This window comes from Diorhabda carinulata, chromosome 6 (assembly GCF_026250575.1).
Source record: "Diorhabda carinulata isolate Delta chromosome 6, icDioCari1.1, whole genome shotgun sequence".
In the NCBI taxonomy this organism is placed as follows: Eukaryota; Metazoa; Arthropoda; class Insecta; order Coleoptera; family Chrysomelidae; genus Diorhabda; species Diorhabda carinulata.
This window is the reverse complement of record NC_079465.1, coordinates 13,169,826-13,188,599: the sequence shown is the minus strand read 5'-3', so window position 1 is coordinate 13,188,599 and position 18,774 is coordinate 13,169,826. Positions and strand designations below refer to the sequence as shown.

The 18,774-nt window shown below is 32.2% G+C and overlaps 1 protein-coding gene across 2 annotated transcripts in view; it reads left to right on the top strand.

The window, feature by feature from the left end:
- Positions 1-13,927, top strand: part of LOC130895228 (twinfilin) — a 43,149-nt gene extending 29,222 nt beyond the window's left edge. For both annotated transcript variants that reach the window (XM_057802427.1, XM_057802428.1), the window contains 2 exons: positions 9,192-9,310; positions 12,703-13,927. In XM_057802427.1, coding sequence (XP_057658410.1) covers positions 9,192-9,310; positions 12,703-12,852 — 269 coding nt within the window. In that variant the 3' untranslated portion in view covers positions 12,853-13,927. The remainder of the gene's footprint in view (positions 1-9,191; positions 9,311-12,702) is intronic.
- The last annotated feature ends 4,847 nt before the right edge of the window (positions 13,928-18,774 follow it).

Genomic DNA, 18,774 nt, shown 5'->3' with positions numbered 1-18,774 from the left:
ATTCACACCACAAATCCATTAGTAATCAAAATCAAGCAACAACTGCAATGCATACAAGACAACAACAAAAAAATAGTATTCTGTTGGATCCCCTCACACATTGGAATAAAAGGAAACGAAGAAGCATACCTGACCGCTAAGAAAGCTGTAATTAGTGATAGTGCGGAGTGCGTGAACTTTTTAACTATTACCGATATTAAAGCAATCCTAAAGAGTAAAATGTTTAATGAATGGGAGAACAAATGGTCAACATCCACACATAAACTTTGTGAAGTGAAAGACTCAGTAAAACCATGGTCAATACTACCGAAAAATCGCAGAGATAAAGTTCTTCTAACACGTCTGTGTTTAGGCCATACGCGACAGACCCATAGCGACTTATTTGATGCGAAACCTGAACCAAAATGTAGCAACTGCAATTGCAAATTGACTATAAAACACATAATCGCAGAATGTCCATCTCTTAACTCAGAAAGATCATCATCAAATCTACCACTCGGAACAATACGTGAAATTTTAGGACGAAAATACAATATTCCTTACCTTAAAAATTACCTTAAACAGATCTCTATCATAAATTTAATTTAACAAATATTCATATATAAAATCTTAATCTTTACTAAATCGCTAATAACCAGTATACGGTTGATGTGAATTTTGTAATAAAAAAAAAGTTTCTGACAAATGGACAATAAAAAATATTTCCATATGGTGCACACTTTTAGGAACTAACAGTTAATACATTGTCAATAGCTTTGCAGTATTTTATTACTTGAACTACTAATATAATAAATAAAAAAATATTTATATTGAATTTTTCAGTTTTCCCTGCCTTTGTACCCAATTACATGGGATTATCATTCTCTCCGTCTATTGAAAGCGTGATTGATCTGTGATTAGATATCTGGGTCTGCTTTTATTTGAATATGGTCTATATGGCTACACTATTTCACTGCGACCCCTTTTGTAGAGAGAAAATTTTTCTCATCATATCTAACTCATATTAATTTGTTTTATAATTAAAAAAAAATACTTTTCGTATAACATAAAAATCAGTAAATTGGCCTTTGATAAGATGTATGTGGCTGCAAGTTTACAATTATCTCATCGATGTTTGGATATATGTTGCTAATTGCAATCCGCATATCATCTTCAAGGTTTAAACGAAAGCTGTATTTAGATTTTATTGAAACTAGTTTGCTAAATCTAGTTTCACATAAATATGTTGATGCGAATTTTATTAAAATCCTGATGGCATTGTGGCTTAAAACGCGATATTGCTTTTTGACGGTTAGCCAGTTTTTGACAAGGCTGAGTCGTAAATTTATTTCAAAGAGTAAAATCGCTAATTAAATCTATCAATTGCTCTTTCTCACTAATTTGAAGAGTTGAACTGCATATGTCGTAGGAAAATGGATCATGAATACAACCAAGTTCGTTTTTAGGAAAATCCTCGAATCTTCTCAAAAAAAATTTTTTTTAACTTTTCAGTGTTATTCGAAATGATGTTTTCAAACATCAGAAAGCATTACGAGTTTCTTTAGAAGTGTCTTATCTAATAGGAAAAACAATAAAAACCCATACAATTGGAAAATCACTTATCCTTCTGCAGCAATTATGCATGGCAATAAATATGGATATGAACTAAAAACATTATCATTATCAAGAGATACCTTGTCTCGGTTAATTATTTATGTTAAGATTTTAATGAAGATATAACAGAAACGTTTTTATGTTGCGAAAGTTTGGAGGGAAAAACAACTGGAGAAAAAATATTAGAATTTATAAATGAATATTTTGAAGCGAAACCCCTTACCTAGGCAAACTTTGTTGCGGTTTGGACTGATTTAGAAAATAGACTATAAGAGGTCATCAATACGATAAAAAAAATAGAACTGCATTAACGAACCATGAAATATCAGAAAAACATAAATTGAATTTATAAAGATTCAAAAATTCTTTGAAACGGAATCTAATGCACGAAAAAGGGAATTTTTTTAAAATGGTTCACATTCATAAGAACGAAAAACCTATAAATTATATAAAAGATCTAAGTAATTTAAGTTAAATTTATAGTTCTGTTTTGTAAATTCTAATAAAACTACAAATCATTTAATTGATTACTGCTATATATTTGAGATGTAGGGACCAAGAAAAAATGAATTTTTCTTATTAGAACAAAGTTCTAAGTTGATTTTATCCTTATTTTGATATTCATGATGAAGATGATCTATAGATCAATATAAATAAGCAAATTGTCAATGTCAATATCATATTTTGATAAAGACTTAAAGAAAAGTCGAAACGTCAAAATTTATCTTTTAAAAATTATCAAAAAAAAACTAATTTTAAAACAGAAGAGACCTAAAATCAAGAACATTTAGATGCATTAATATATCAAGAGGTCTAAGAAATAAGAAATTAAAGAAATTTATACCGGCATGGATGAAATAATGCCTACCTACCGTAACGTTGAACGTACTAGGTGTCCCAATAAGAATGGCTCTCGGCCATATCTCGGGAACCTTTTATAGTACAGTTTCGGGAAAAAAAATTATAACAAAAGTGACCTCGAGAAAAACCTGGAAATTATTTACTGAGTTATAGGTCCACCGCTAGAGGGCGTAATTGAATACCAAAAATTGTAAAATGAATAATTTACAAATTTTGCCTATTTAAGATGCATTTAAACTATGATTATCGTATTCTTCAAGAAATTCAGCACATCAAAAACAGCCGGATTAAGATTTATAAGGCCCGGGGCAAAAATTATGATGGGGCCCCCTTAAGGAATTCGGAAACCCGGAAAAATTCACAAAATAATATCAAATCGTTAGATTTGTGGTATCAACACATGAAAAAATACAGAATGTTTTCCAAATGATGGCCCCTCTTGGACCTGGGGCCCAGTGCTATAGCCCCTCCAAGCCACTAGCTTAATCCGGCCCTGATCCAAAACCACTCATCGTTTTTCTATTTAAATTAAGATATGACAATTGACAAAATATGACAAAATTTTTAATTCGTCCTTGATCAAGGATTTCGAGATTTGCAAAATTATATAGAAATTAGATGATCTGGTATTAATGCCTGCTTCAAATGGAAACCGCAAATAATTAAATACAAAAGAATTCAATGAATACGTTTTGCCATGAAACTTCGTTGGATAGTAGAGTAGACACATGGTGTGATAAAACAAAAAAATCGACTTTGAGATCATAGATTTGAAAATAAAATGATTCATAAAATTGGAAAAATCGCAGTTCGAAAACTCGTTACTGAAAATAGTCATTAAAATAATCGATTCTATGAAATAGCGGAGAATATAGAAGACCTTCAAAGAATTACAGAAGAGGTAAAAAGGGGCAGCGAGTAATATGAGCTACACATGAATTTAAATAAAACTTAATACATGTACTTCTCGAAAATGCAAAATCAGAATGCACAGTTACAAATTGGAAATAACCACATTTACAAGTACAGAAATACAAATATCTAGGGACTTGGATTAATTAGAGAAATGGTAGCACTAAACAGATAAAAGTAGTCATTGAAATTGCTCCCAGTGCATTTTATAAAAACTTATTTCGATGTAAAAACTTGAATAACGAATTGAGAAAGTGAATGATAAAATGTTACATAGACTCGATCCTTCTGTACGGAATGGAAGCAACTACTTTAAACAAGGTAAAAATGAAAAAACTGGAAGCCTTTGAAATATGGATATTGAAAAGAATACTACGAACATCATGGACAGATAGAATCACAAATGATGAAGTTTTACGCAAAATGGCAACACAAGCAAATATTGACTACCATAAAAGCCCGCAAATTAGAGTACTTCGGTCATGTAATGAGAGGACAAAGATTCGAATTCCAGAGATTGATTATGCAGGGAAGCATAGAGGGAAAGAGAGGTATAGGACGGCGAAGAATATCATGGCTGCGAAACTTAAGGGAGTGGTTTAACTGCACATCAAACCATTTGTTTAGAGCAGCTGTGAATAAAATACAAATTGTCATGATGGTCGCCAACCTTCGTCCGAAGATGGTACTCGATGAAACTCAAATAAAATTATTATTTACTGGATCATATCAATACAACCAAGCAATCGCCTATCTAGCAGAAATATTTAACTCCGACGATACGCTAAGCTTAAATTTCATTAAAGACCAATTGAACATTTGAAAACTACACGTGAGATCACGATATATAACACGAAAGTCATATGTTTTGTACAATATATTTAACGTAGGAACGATTGTAATGGAATAACTTGTTATTTTTATGAATGTCCGAATGAACGTCGCATAGTTGAATATTTCTCCAATTAGCTAAGAGAATTTATTACTTACAATAGTAAATGTAGGCTATCGGTACTTCTGCTAAACTCTTCATACATACAATGAATCATAAAAAAAAGAAAAAGTTGTAGCACTGAAAATATGCCAAAGAAAAGGTTGTGCGTATTCAGAGAGGAATGGATTAAACAAGAAGAGTCGCTTAAACCATGTACAAGTAATGTTCACAAGGCCTCATGCAAATATTGCAATAGATTTTTCTATCGTTCATGGAGGCCGTAGTGATTTAATCAACATTCACAAAGTGAAGAACACAAAATAAATAAAGTCACAGTTGCTTCGGGTTCTTCGATAAGAAATTTTTTTGCAACTAAAACATCTGATAGTGACAGGCTGTCTTTGGCAGTGTTAACCTCTGTATTTCATACACTTAAACATAATTTATCTTATATGTCAATGGATTCAGTCACAAGCTTTTACCTAAACTAAATGATGACTCAAAAGTGGCCTCACACTTTCTTTTGGAAGAACTAAAGCAGAAGCTATTGTAAAATATGTACCCAATGTTTACAAAATTATTAGGGACAGTTGCTTTTCTCTTTCTCTAACAGACTCATCGAATAAAAGAAATAGGAAGTTCCATCCAGTGTGCGTGCAATATTTCACTGAAGAAAAGGGCATTTGCACCAAACTGCTTGATTTTACAGAAATATAACATTGTTAATCGTGTTATGACTTGCTTGACAAAAAATAATCTAAGTTTAAACTAAGTTTCAGCTTTTTCTGCTGTGAATACAAATGCAAACATGGGTAAGAACTGGTCAGCATCCACTTTGTTGAAAGATGAAAATCCAAACTTGTTGTTAAAAGCAGGCTGCTTTTATCCATGATATTCATAATGCTTTCCGCAATGCTATTGGCACGTTAGAAGTTGATATTGAAGCAGTAGTTCTAAAAATGTATTTTTATTCATCTGCTGTTAAGCGAGATTCTATGAAAGACTTATTTGAATATATTGTTGAAGAGTACATCTATAAGGATCTGCTTAGGAATATTATCACAAGGTGGTTAAGTTTGGCACCTGCTGTTGATAGAATTATTAGAAACTGGCCAGCTTTGATGGCATATTTCTTTTCAGAACATCTCCCAAAAATATTGAAAAATGCTTTATTTTCTTTAGAAGACAACTCTATTGAAAGTATTGAACTAAATGAACTTACAATAGTTCTACACTTTATCAGTACATTATGTGTCCATGGTCTTTGAAGCTGCCAGCAAAAAACTGCAAAATGAAGGAACAACAGCGGGTGAAATTTATAATTTAATCGTTAAATTGGTCAAGCTGCTGTAAAACAGGGTAAATGATAAGTTTTATAGATCCTTTGAATCAAAAACTCTAAAGAAGCTCAGTGATAGCAATATATCATAAGACCAATGAGCTTAAACCACGATTTGAATTTTAATGATTTAACTAGAATTATGGATCAGCTTCATATTGAAAATGACATAGTAGTTGGAAATATGTATCAGGAATTTTCCATTGGAAGGGACGATCTTAAATATTTAATAGAACAGAAAGAAATCGATGTTGGTTCTAGGTAGAAGATGTTAATTGAGAACAGCACGGCCGATCTACCAAATATATTTAAGATTGTTTCTTATTGTCTAAGTATACCTCTTTCAAATGTCTTTGTTGAAAGAATATTCTCATACATGAACTTAAAATGGACAATTTTTAGAAACAGATGTACACTTGAATCAAGGCGAAGCTAATTGTAGCAATTAATTCATCTGATAAGAGCTGTTCGGATTTTTTTCAAAATATTAGAGTTAATAGTAGAGTTTTCACTTTTCAGCCGAGATCCACTCGGATGCCTTGGGCCCATTGTGATGCCCTTGCTGACTTTTCAGTCAGCACCATTTCACTCCCCTTCCCTATCTCTTCCGTTGCCAGGTCCTTGCCCCCTTCCCAAATTTTTCCAGTTTGCAATGAAGTGATTCAGGTCCTTAACACCCAGCTTCGCTGCTGCTTCCAAACATTCCAATATTTCACTTCCCATGCATTGTAGTCGTTTCGACGCCAATGCTGTCCAGTGACACATTAGGTGTTCCATTGTCTCTTCCTCTTCACTGCCTTCTGCACAAAGATCGTCGGTTTTGATACCCATTTTCCTGAGTCTAGATCCTACTGTGCAGTGATCGATAATCACTGCTACTACCCTTCGGATCGAGGCTTTCCTATAGCCTAGCAGTTCTGTTGTCTTCCTCATCTGTAGCACCAGCCACAAGTAGCGTGAGATGACACAGTCTTCTCTATTACTCCATCTCTTGCAGTGCTCTCCTTCTAATGTTCTATCTATTATGTCTCTCAGTAATTTGATCGGTGGTAGTGGCAAGCCCACTGCTTCGTCACCGCTCCTGGTCGTTCCCAATTTGGCTAGTTTGTCTGCCATTTAATTACTGTGTCCAGGTATCCAGCAGAGTCTAACCTTTCGGTCACGAATCCATGACAGGGCTTCGCAACAGCTCACCACTGACCTAGATCTCACTGCCGTAGACGATAGTGATCTCAGAGCCGCTTGGCTATCCGTGTAGATTGTGATGTCACGCACCGTTTCATCTCTGCATCGAATTAGTTCCGCGGCTCGTTCTATTTCCCGCAGCTCGGCCTGCAGTATGTTGCAGCCATTTCTAAACCTCAAGCATTCCCTTATTCCCAGAACTTCAAAGTATACTCCCGCTCCTGTCCGTTCGCCCTTTATGGACCCGTCCGAGAAGATCGAGTTACTTACTGTTCCTGGGTTCTCTTCCCAGTCTTCTCTCGTTGGTATGAGGATGTTCAGTTCTATATCAAAAGTCAGTCTGGCAGTAGTGTAGACGGTGCGTTGTTTCAACACACCTTTGACTACTGTATCCGCCATATTCTCCCATAGATGGATTGTTTCCACAGCCCAGTTTCCCCAGTCTGAGGGCACTTTTAGCTCCTAATCCTTTTATATGCAGATCCAGTGTGGCCTGTGGTGCGCTTCTTTGTGCTCCTGTTATGCCTATGGCTAGCCTTGGCACCTTAGCGAGTTTTTCCGCATATGTCTTCTTATTCATGGCCTCCCGCCAGACTACGGCTCTGTAAGTTATAATGTGTCTTACAACCTCTGTATACAGCCAGTGTGTGTGTATAAGCTTTGGTTGTAGCCCCCATTTTCTTCCAAACATCTTCCTACAAATATAGAAAGCGTTGATTCCCTTTTTCATCCTATCCTCCACATTCCTTTCCCAAGAAAGCTTTGTGTCTAGGATTAATCCCAGATATTTCGCCTCCAGTGAGAAAGTCAGAGTTTGTGCCTTAAATTTTGGTAGCTGAAAATTAGGTATATTTTTCGTTTCTTTTTTTATATTTTAATAATTTGATTAAAATGTGGTTAAGAAATGAATATTAATTATATTAATATTAAGCTCCAGATAATAAATTTTAGAAAACATACGTTTTAGAGGTTATTTATTAACCTTATGTTTCTTTATTTCCATGAAGATTTTTTCGCTCTTGCTTTTCGAGAGAGGGAGTAGATTGTCCCGTATTCAGCAACCAAAGATCTGGCAACCCAGATTGGAACGGTATAAATCCCATATTCTTGGTGCAGCTGAAAAACAGTTTCAATTATTTAAAATAGACAATATTACAGTCTCAATTGAGGAAGATATGATTGTGTTTATTATATTATTATTAATACTATATGATATATTTGTCAAATATATTTTCAAAACATTTCAAAAAATTAAAATAATACTTGCATAGTTTCACTATGATAGATCAAAATTAATATAAATGTAAAAATTTTTAAATGAAAATTTCTTAAAGACCCATTTCGTTTTGATGTCCCTCTTATCTCATATAAATAGTTATAATAATTTTTTTAATACTGTTCTACCCTCTCAAAGATTTTGAAAAAAATATATGCTAGGAAGCATAGTGACGTTCATTCGTAAAAAAAGTGATGCTAGTGTCTCTTAAAATACGTAAAAGTCTTATGTTTGAAAATGTTCAATTTATGATATCACTGGATAATACTGCTTTAGCGCATCTAATGTTTGCAAAAAAATAATAGTAAAATTTTATGTTGTAAAAGAAAAAAATATTTTCTCTCAAATTCTATCAATTATTTTATTTTAAAAACTAATGCACGCTGGGGTCTATATATTTGGGAAATGTTTCTCTTAAGGTGATTTCAATGTAAAAACATCAACATAACTTTAACGAGGGGCATCTGGACTTCAGTGTTATAAATGAAATTTTACCCTTCACAATTGTTCATATATCCAATGTTACTATCCTAATAATGTTCGTATCTATTTTATTTGTTTTTTAGTTTGTTCTTGTCATCATCTCAGACCATTCTTTTTGAAATGTCTTTTCACGATTCGTTTTTTGTGTCGATTTTGACATCTGTTTTTTACATTTTTATCTGTCTTCTTTAAGATATGTGAGTGATCCATTTCATAACTCTTGTACTTTTAGCTTGTCTATAAAATATCATTTGTTTATTCCAATTGCGTACTCTTGCAATCTCCATATTTGTAATATTTTTTTCCGATCCATTTTGAATTCTATTCACAATGTTTTTAATTTCAAGGGGATCATAGTCTGCGTCTTTAAGGTCGAGTGTGAATAATATATTATTTTTCTTTTCGTCTTTTCTAAGTAAAATGTCCTTCATTAAATTAGATATTACAAAAAATTATGAAAAAAATACATTTCATGTTACTGACGCATTTATATTACGCATACTGTGCCCTATTAATTTAATCAACTATTTCTCTCAACATTTCTTATATGAAGTGTTGCAATAAAAAATCCACCTTATAATTAACTAATTGGGGATTTTCTTTTTTAGTGTTTATATATTCAATGCCAGGATATAGCTGTCCAATTAAAGAGAGGATGTTGTATTCTAGCTGTAAAAATCCTTTTACAGATACTGTATCCAGTTTAGGATTAGAAATAGCAAAGAAGGTTGGTAAATTGAACATGAACAAAAAATGCCTATATGACACGACCTATAACCAGGGAAGTAAATTTTTCTTCTAAATTGTTGAAAATTGATCCAAACTGGCCAAGTAATATTATTTTATACTTTCCTATAATGAAATAATGTGGCTAAAGGCTCATTAGTGCTATTGTAAAAAATGTAGCTAATGCTAATCTATGTCGTTTACGAGGTTTATGAAATTTTCTGCTAAGGTTTACATAGTGAGGATTTCAATGAGTTCATAAAGTAACTTACTCGTACGTTTTTGCTTAGGCTTTAATAATATTTTTGAGAAAAAAGTTTCTCAAATAACTCAAGCCATTTGTAATCAATAAGAAGTATACTGTAACATTTTTCTTATTTATTTACACTCCTATTCGTGGGGTGACTTAATAAACACTGTCTCTGACGTTATTTATTTACACACTAGAAAATACACTTATAATAATTTACTTATAAATATCACTTAAATAATTTCTGCGATCACTTTTAGTCGATATTTTCACTACGACTATTTATTTAAAACTGCGCTACATAAACTTCTGTCCAATTGGAAACCATGAAGATTCATTATGTCCATTCCCATAATCACGTTATCTTCAATTTCAGCTACAATTACCTTATGTGTAAACTGTACCAATTGACAATTGTATTTGTATTTCTCAATGAACGTCGGTACTCTTACTTGTGACGGCTCGTAATCCAGTATCATCCAGCAGTGTATATTTTTTTCTATTTCTATTCTCCATCCACATATACACACACCACACCACTCGTCTTACCGTCGAACGTTGGGGCCTTGGCTCCTGTAAAACTGCCGATCTCATCTGTTTTGAGTGGTGCTTGTATATTGTATGCTCGATCTCCTTTTCTTCTATTAGGATATGTCACTCTTCGTGGTCGAAATCGTCTTGATATTAGCCGTAATATTATTTTTCATTTTTGAAACTTTCTCGTCAATATTAGCCTATCCCTAAGTGACAGATCTTTCAATAAATTCACTCTTCTTGTCGGATGTTTCCTGCTCAAGATTCTCCAGTTCGGCTTTCAGTTCCATCACTTTCAGATGACTTAGTTTCCTGGCCATGTTTAAGTCACTATTTATTTACAGTACTCCACACCTGACACCAATGTAACGTTTTTCGTATTTATTTACATTCTTTCTATTCGTGGGGTGAATAAATAAACAGACTTTTGTAGAAATTAGACCATAATATATACTGATGGATCTAAGACGAGGGTTGGAGTTGGATGTGGAGTGTACATTCAAAATACAAAACAATTTATACGAATCAAATTACCCGATATTTGCAGCATATATACTGCGGAGCTCTATGCTATCTTACAGGGGCTTTCCTGATTGAAATCAAATAAAAAAGATGGAGGTGTGATTTTATCTGACTCTAGATCAGCACTGTGTATTTGAATAAGTGGTAATGAAGCAGCTAATCGATTAGCCCAAGATTCAGTACTAAATGGAGTTTTTTGTAACGTATATATAGGAAGAGATGCGATCAATTCGATAAAAGATAAAATGTACGTATCCTGGCAGAAACACTGGGATACTGCCTCACGAATCTCAAATAACACCTCTTTTCAAATTTATTCTACTTTACCTTCACCCCCGAGCTATATATTTAAATATACAACTTTGAAATTTTACTCAGCAATTATCCTTAGAATGAAGACTGGTCATGGGAGATATCCCGCCCATCTTGCCAGGCTAGGTATTATACAATCATTAGTCTGTACCTGCGATGATAATTCTTGTGCTGATTTCAATCACATTTTTTTCGGTTTCATAAAACAAACAATTTGTTGCAGTTACTTGTTAAACAAAACTACTCCCTACCTCTGAATCTCACACACCTTTTGAGCGTGGATAGCCGACGGACTTTGGATCTATTGGTAAATTTTATCAAAGATACTAAAATTAATTTTTAAGTAGTACCATCGAATAATTCTTTTATAAAAAACAGATGGAAAGCGCCGCGCGAATTCGCCAAATTTTGAAATTCCATTGTACCTGGACAAGACCGGCTTAAGGACCCATTTCGCGAGCTTGTTCGTAATAATACTGATGCTAATTTTTGAAACTTTAGAATATTGATTGAACAGGAAATAATAACGGTTCTTATGATGAGATAATGAGTGATTTGTAAAAAAAACCGTGACTTTTACGACAATAAGAAATGCATGTAACATTTTAACGACATTTGGTTTCAGCAGGATGTTGCATTACCACATTTTCTTGTTTCTTTTCAAAATTATTTAAATGAAGTTTTCTAAAACAGATTCATTGAAGAAGGGGCACAATAGAGTAGTTAGCCACCCACAGCACTGTAGTATTAGACCAAACTTGATGGACTGAAGAATAGATTACTGGTAACAGCCTGTCAAATATCAAATCAGCAATTATTTAATTACATATCATGTTTTTATAATAGATCATTTGAACATCTAATTAAATAAGAAGTTATTTGTTACTTTTAATTATTTTGTCAAACATTAGCAATAACTGTAGAACAAATAAAATTGAAATTATGTGGTCTTAACAGTTGTGTTTGTAATTTAATAGATTCTGAAAAACTGAATTTGATTATAGGATGTAGATAAATTTTAAAAATATGTTAACAAGTTATTTTGGAATAATGATGTACCTGAATCATATCAGATGGCTTGAATTATTTGAAAAAACTAGAATAATTTTTTGGAGCTGAACAGAAATGGGAATATTAGCAAGTTACATTAATTCATAAATATACTGTTCAATAATTCACTTTATCAATGAGCCATAGCAAGTTTAGTTTTTGAAAGTGGAAACACATGTCCTTCTCATTCATTATATGCATGGTCTAATGAAATATTGGAAATGACTATACGTATTATTCAGAAATGTAAATGAATGTACTCACCAGTAAAAAATCCAGTTTCTTTTATATTTCTACTACTTCGTTTTTGATTGTGAAAAATTTATTGTTTATTTTTTGTATCGAAACGACTTCTATAAACCACAGCAAAACGAAGCTACGACATCTTGAAAGAACGATTATCTATACTGGAAAGATCTGTGTTTGCCATAAACTGCCATACTGAATACAATTTGACAGATTGCTTAATATATCAATTTTTTAGCTGGTATTCTATTGAGATGAAAATTTATCCATACTTTGAAAAAATATATATTTAAGTTGTATTAGAAATGTGTTGATTCCATATAATATTTTGATATAATGCCAAAATTAACCGAAATAATGGAAAATATTTTTCAAGAAACACGATATTTGATAAAGTAAAACAAAATAAAAACAATTTAAAAAAAAATATATTAAATTGTCTAAAAAATAAAATATTGATGAAATAATAACTTTTTCAGTTGGAGATTGATTCAGGAGATGAACTAATAGAAAAATATTTATATGATGAACTCCATCCAACCAACACATTACATAGACCCCAATTCGCCAGGCCCAAAGGTCCACCAAATAGAGGTCCAAAACGTATGACAAAAAGTAATGATCATTGACCATAAAGGAAAAATAGTTTTTATAATGTCTTTCTATTTCTATGTTTGATCTTTGAACAAATTCTTCAAGGTTTTGTCAAGTGTTTGCAACAAAGATGTTATTTATAGTCGGACTATATTGTAAGATGATTATTATGAAATTATAATATTTAAATATTGAAATTACTTAAAGTATTACATAATTATATATTTTATATAAACCAAACTTTATAAAAACTAAAAATAAACTTGCTGTCACCATCTGGTCTAGTTTCTAAGGCGATAAGATCGATTTAGCACAGAGAGTTTAGATTATTTGAAAGAATTGGTTTTGTTCCGTTTTAGCTAATAGCGCAAGTTTTAATTAACAATTTCCTGTGTTAACGTTATAATACTTTTCATTTAATCATTTAGTTTATGTTTGAAGACCTCAATGCTCGGTTTCCTGGTAGGCAGCTTTAATGGCATGAAATTCACTCGATTCTCTGTAAATCAAACTTATTTTTCACATAATAATCACTCTTGATAGTGTTACTGTCGTTAGGTTCAATTTCATTGTAATCATATTCAATAATTGTGAATTTTAGAACTTATGCTGGTAAACTTTCAAATTTTTGCTCTTGATTAGTTTTTTAACAACCAAATTCTAAAAAAGACCAGCAGAAAGCAATAATACGCAATACTATACTTTTCTAATAAATTAACTGTTGCATGTTTTGGCACCAAACTGACGGTACAAGGTACAGTAATGGTGCTGTCAACAGTGTAATAATTGATAATTTTTGCAACAATTTTTTCGCTGTCACCAGTGTGATAATTATGGATGAGCTCAAAGGTTCTGTGAAGCTGCCTTAGGTAATTCGGCCACGTAACTTACATCCTTGTATACTGTATAACAACATGAATTGAATGTCTTAGTAAGCAAAATTGACGTAACTCACTTTTTACCTCAGATAGTAATTATTTGTTTAATGATCAGAACTTTTCTATATTGCATATGAACGCTACCTAAAACTTACCACTGTATACATTTAATTTTTTAATTATTTCTCTACACTGTTTACAAAAGAATATATATAAATATAAATTTTTTAAATTTCTTATTTCTTAGACCTTTTGATATGTTTATGTTTTTAAATGTTCTTGTCAATATTCATCTTTATTTTAAAAGATTATTATTAAAAAACTTTTGAAACATAAGAGACCTAATATCAAGAACATTTAGAAATATAAGGATACTATTAAGATTTACCAGCTCATAAACATTCAATTTTCAATTCTTTCTCCAAACTAGTTACTCAGTAGGGATACTACTTAAAATTTAGCCGTTCATAAACATGGCCGTATTACAATATATAGCTCTGTATCAAAAGTATTATTTCAAAATAAAATCTTGTGCATTTGCCTGTTGCCAAGTTTTGTTAAGCTTGGCATCTCTACGGAAAAATAAATCGGCAAAACACAAAACAAAAATTTTAGAGGTCTTCGCTTACCTCGCTGCGAAATACACCGAAATGCTCTGGATCGTGCAGCGCCTCTACTAGAGCGCGAAACTGATTCTCAGCTGGTCGGGAACTTTCCATTTTTTAGGAGATCCTTTTGCTAATTGAGATCACTCCTGTTTTTTTTGTGGAATAAAATAAATACATAAACATCATATGGTAAATTGTATGATAACAATCGTTACTTTGTTGTATATTTTTACCCGACTGTCAGGAACGGTTATGTTTTTAACGCGAATTATATTTTTCGGTAATCAAATTTTATTTTTAAAAATTTATTTGATACCAAAATTACAATTGTTGAATGGTTACAATTAATCTCTCAAGCGAATTAACTATTGTTAATTGTTTACAATAATTCATATTTATAATAAAATAAATGCTGATGAAGTGTTTACGATATTTAATACAATTGCGTTTTATAAAAATGTCCTAGAATTTTCTTCATGTAACTTGCGTATCGTATCTTGTATGTATGTATGTAATATTCTTTATTACCTTGTATCTCCAGAACCGCTAAACGGATTTTCACATTTGAGGTATCGTTAGATTCGTTTCATTAGCCCAAGTGTTCTTAGATAGGAGACATTTAAAAAAAACTAAAATGGCGGATTTTGGACGCCATATTGTGAGGTAAAAAAATTTTTTGTAACACCAAGCATATCGAGTTGGGTATCAAAATGAAGGATTTTAAACACTGATTGTAAATATGTATATATCTTGCAGTTTTAATATTAAATGGAACGATAAAAAATAGCTAATTAAAATAATTTAGAACTGTGCGAATAGATGGTACCACTAGGTTTTTAAAACGCGGTATCGTTGTGTTTTCTTAATATTACTTATTATGAAGCATCGGTCAGCACGCAACAAAAAATTCGGATAGATGGCGCCACTAGGTTTTTAAAACGCGGTATCGTTGTGATTTCTAGTTATTATAGAGACTAATATATTTACTATGAGGACGGATGTACGTTGTTATTATAATTATAATTGTCTTGTGCGATTTAAATATCTTCATTATTTGGTAGTAAGTTATAATATAATAAATTATTATAGGTTCACTAAGACCTTGTACTTAGTTTTGTATTTTATTCGCATTCGTTTGATTGAATTAGTTTAAGTTGTAAAATGTAAATACTTATCGAGTTAGGTTAGGTTTAGTTTTGAATTTTACTTCGCGAGTGAGCGTTATACAAATTCTAGTTAGGTACTGACTACTAATAGGATTAATTAAGTTAAGGTGAGCTGAGCTTTGTCTTAAAAATTAAATTGATTGTATTTGTTGTTAATTTGTGTTGTAAAATCGAACTTATTTCGCTAAAATGGCTTTATCTCGCAAGACTAAACGAGCTAAGGCTGCAAAAGAGAAAACTGAAACAGAATCTCCTAATTCATGTAAAATACGCCTTGATAAAATGAAAGATAGAATGAAGTTAGCATATAGTGCTCTTTCTCAAGAGAAAAAGAAAAATTGTCTGAAGAAAATAACGTCCGAAAAGCAATCAGGCAACGAAAGAAAACTCAAATTGAGAGACAGCTAAGTCTACACTCTATGAGAGAGTATAATTCTCGAAAGCGGCAAAACGAATATCCATCTCGTCAGGCTAGACTAGATTCTATGAAAGAGTATAATTCACAAAGTCGGCAAAACGAATCTCCCTCTACTCGTGAAGCCAGACTAAAGTCTATTAGAGAATATATTTCTCAATGTCGAGAAGACGAATCCCCTACTTCTCGGTTAACTAGACTACGTCAAATATCTCAAACTTACGCTCAGTTGTCTCCTGTTTCGCGTGAAGATAGACTGTCTGCCATGAGAAATAGATCTCGTGCACGAAGACAGCTGTTTAATGAATTTGAGGCCGAAATTTCGCAAATAGCTGTAGTACCATGCTATGTTTGTTCAAAATTACTGTATCCAAAACAATGTCGTAATATCAATGTTACTGAAAGTTTGACAATACTACCTTCTAATACAACTCAACGCATAACATGTGGCAGATGCGCAAGTAAAATAACAAAGAATCAGTGCCCCACAAATGCAATTTGGAACGATATGACCGTTCCTCCAATTCCAGAGGAACTTGTTTGTCTTTCTGAAATTGAAATTGGAATTAATCCGGTTACGTAATCTTAACTTATTTGATCCTTGAGGGTTACCACAGTGGTTTTTGTACTGTAGTACGGCTTCATTCGTTTCGGCTTTGTTGTTCCGGGCACAGTACGGCCGTCCAGACAAGGCGTTGACTTTCTAGTGACACACAGTAGTGGGAGGCGAGCTTCTGATCCTGGTTCCGTGCTGCCCACTTGCAGGCGACACGTTCTTGTTTTCCCTGTGACTGGACTTTGTTGTTTGTGGATGTACTGGGACGATTAAATGATCTGCGTGCATGTCCTGTCTTACCACAATTCAGACGTTTGCTCTTTCTCAGCTTCTTGTTAAGCATACCTTGCAACAAGTTGACGATCTAGTCCAATTTATCCTTGTCACCTTCTTCTTGTATGGTTGTATTCCCGTTATATTCTGAAGCCTTCGTTGTTGCATTGTATTCAATAGCATCAGTCAGGCCATTTACTAAGTCTCTACACAGTCTCACAATAATCAGGTTCATAAACTATAGAGTTGAAACTTCCAAAGCCAAAAGTAAAAAACAGTTACAGTATTATAAATAATATTTACATTTATTTGGCATTTATTGGAACTAATCAAGATTTCATCCCAAATATTTATTAATAACTGTCACTATTTATAATTGGAACAAGAAAATGAATTTGTAATAGTCATATGTTACATTCGCAAGTTGAAAAATGATGAGATAAAATAATAACATGATAATATCATATGGGGTAACATATCTTTATGCGATTTTGAGAATTCAATTATAATTATCTAGACCACCTCCAACTATCCAGCCTCTAGGCCCCATATTGAATTGCAAATGCATTTTGTAACTTCCTCTAAAATGACAATAAACTTCTATACATATTTATATAGGTACTGGTGCATACTTGTAATTACCTTTGTATCTAAGTAATTTTCAAAAGATGTTGCTTCATTGCTTCTCATAAATTCTAAATAAGCAGATCTACTATTAATAACCCCTCCATAAATGGCTCCTATGAAAAAAATCATTGCAGCAACTTTTAATATTGAGGCTACTTCATATATTCAATAATATATGAATGGTATTTTGGAATATTTTTCAAAGAAGTGGAAAACATCTAAGTTCAAATTGAAATAAGATTTTAAATATTTGAGAATATTACAATACATTTAGTTGACAAAGAACATATAAATAAGACTGAAATGATTGATATTAATTACTGTTATTAATTGTTTAATGTTAATGCCTTGAATGATAGACTTAGTGTACCCTATGTTATCCGAATTAACACTAGTTACCAGTTATGAAACTACATATTTGTTTATAAGAAACCAGTGCTTTTCCTAGAGCTACTAGAAGAATTGAATCAAAACAAAAATCTTGTTATCCTTTCAGTGGATAAAGCTCAACTGTATTAAACAATTCAATTTTTCTCAAAATTCAACATTTTAATGAGGTTTCACATAATATCTTTATTCATCAATATTCCAATGGATGAAACATATCATTTCTTACTTGTTAAAAATAGCCTTTTGTCATAAATGGGTGTTGACCTATATGGGTATTGAGAAGGGAATGTTTGATAGGCATTTATAAGCCTTGTCTCATTTCCAATTATTAACAATTTGAGAAATTTATTACATTTAAATATTTTTCACAGAAATATCAACAAATTCAAATTAAAAATATCGCCAATGTTGTATAATAATTAATATTAGAACTTACAAGCATAATTTTCTTCAATTTCAACTGAATTTAATTATACTATTTAATAATATTTAAATATGTGTACAGTTTCACTTACTCTGCTTCAAACATTTTTCTCTCTCTCTCTCCCATCCCGTTTCTTTCAAAGTCTTTTCAGTATTTTGTTCGGTTTTAGTAACATTTTGCACCTTATCTGCGTCAAATAAACCAATAACGGGAAGAATACAATATTTTCCGATTTTATTTAAGATTGAAACTATTATTTTGATTCAATTCAACATAAATTTTTTAACATTTTCGAATTCTAAAGGTTAGATTTTGTATTATATCACTTACAGAAATCCTCTATTTTTTACTATTCATTTGGACCTCGACCTTATAATACGTCACCGACCGTGAGACAATAATATAATAAATGGAAACTAAAATATTAATTCAAAAATAATAGCTATCTGGAGAAAGTCATCGAAATAGAAAAACTTTGCTGTATATGGCAGAATAGTTACATAGGTCTATTTGTAAAAGTGGTCTAAACCACGATCTAAAGGGGGCTTTACACGCTACGATAAATCGTAGCAATTTATCGTAACGATCAGATTGTTACAATTTATCGTTGCGTGTAAATG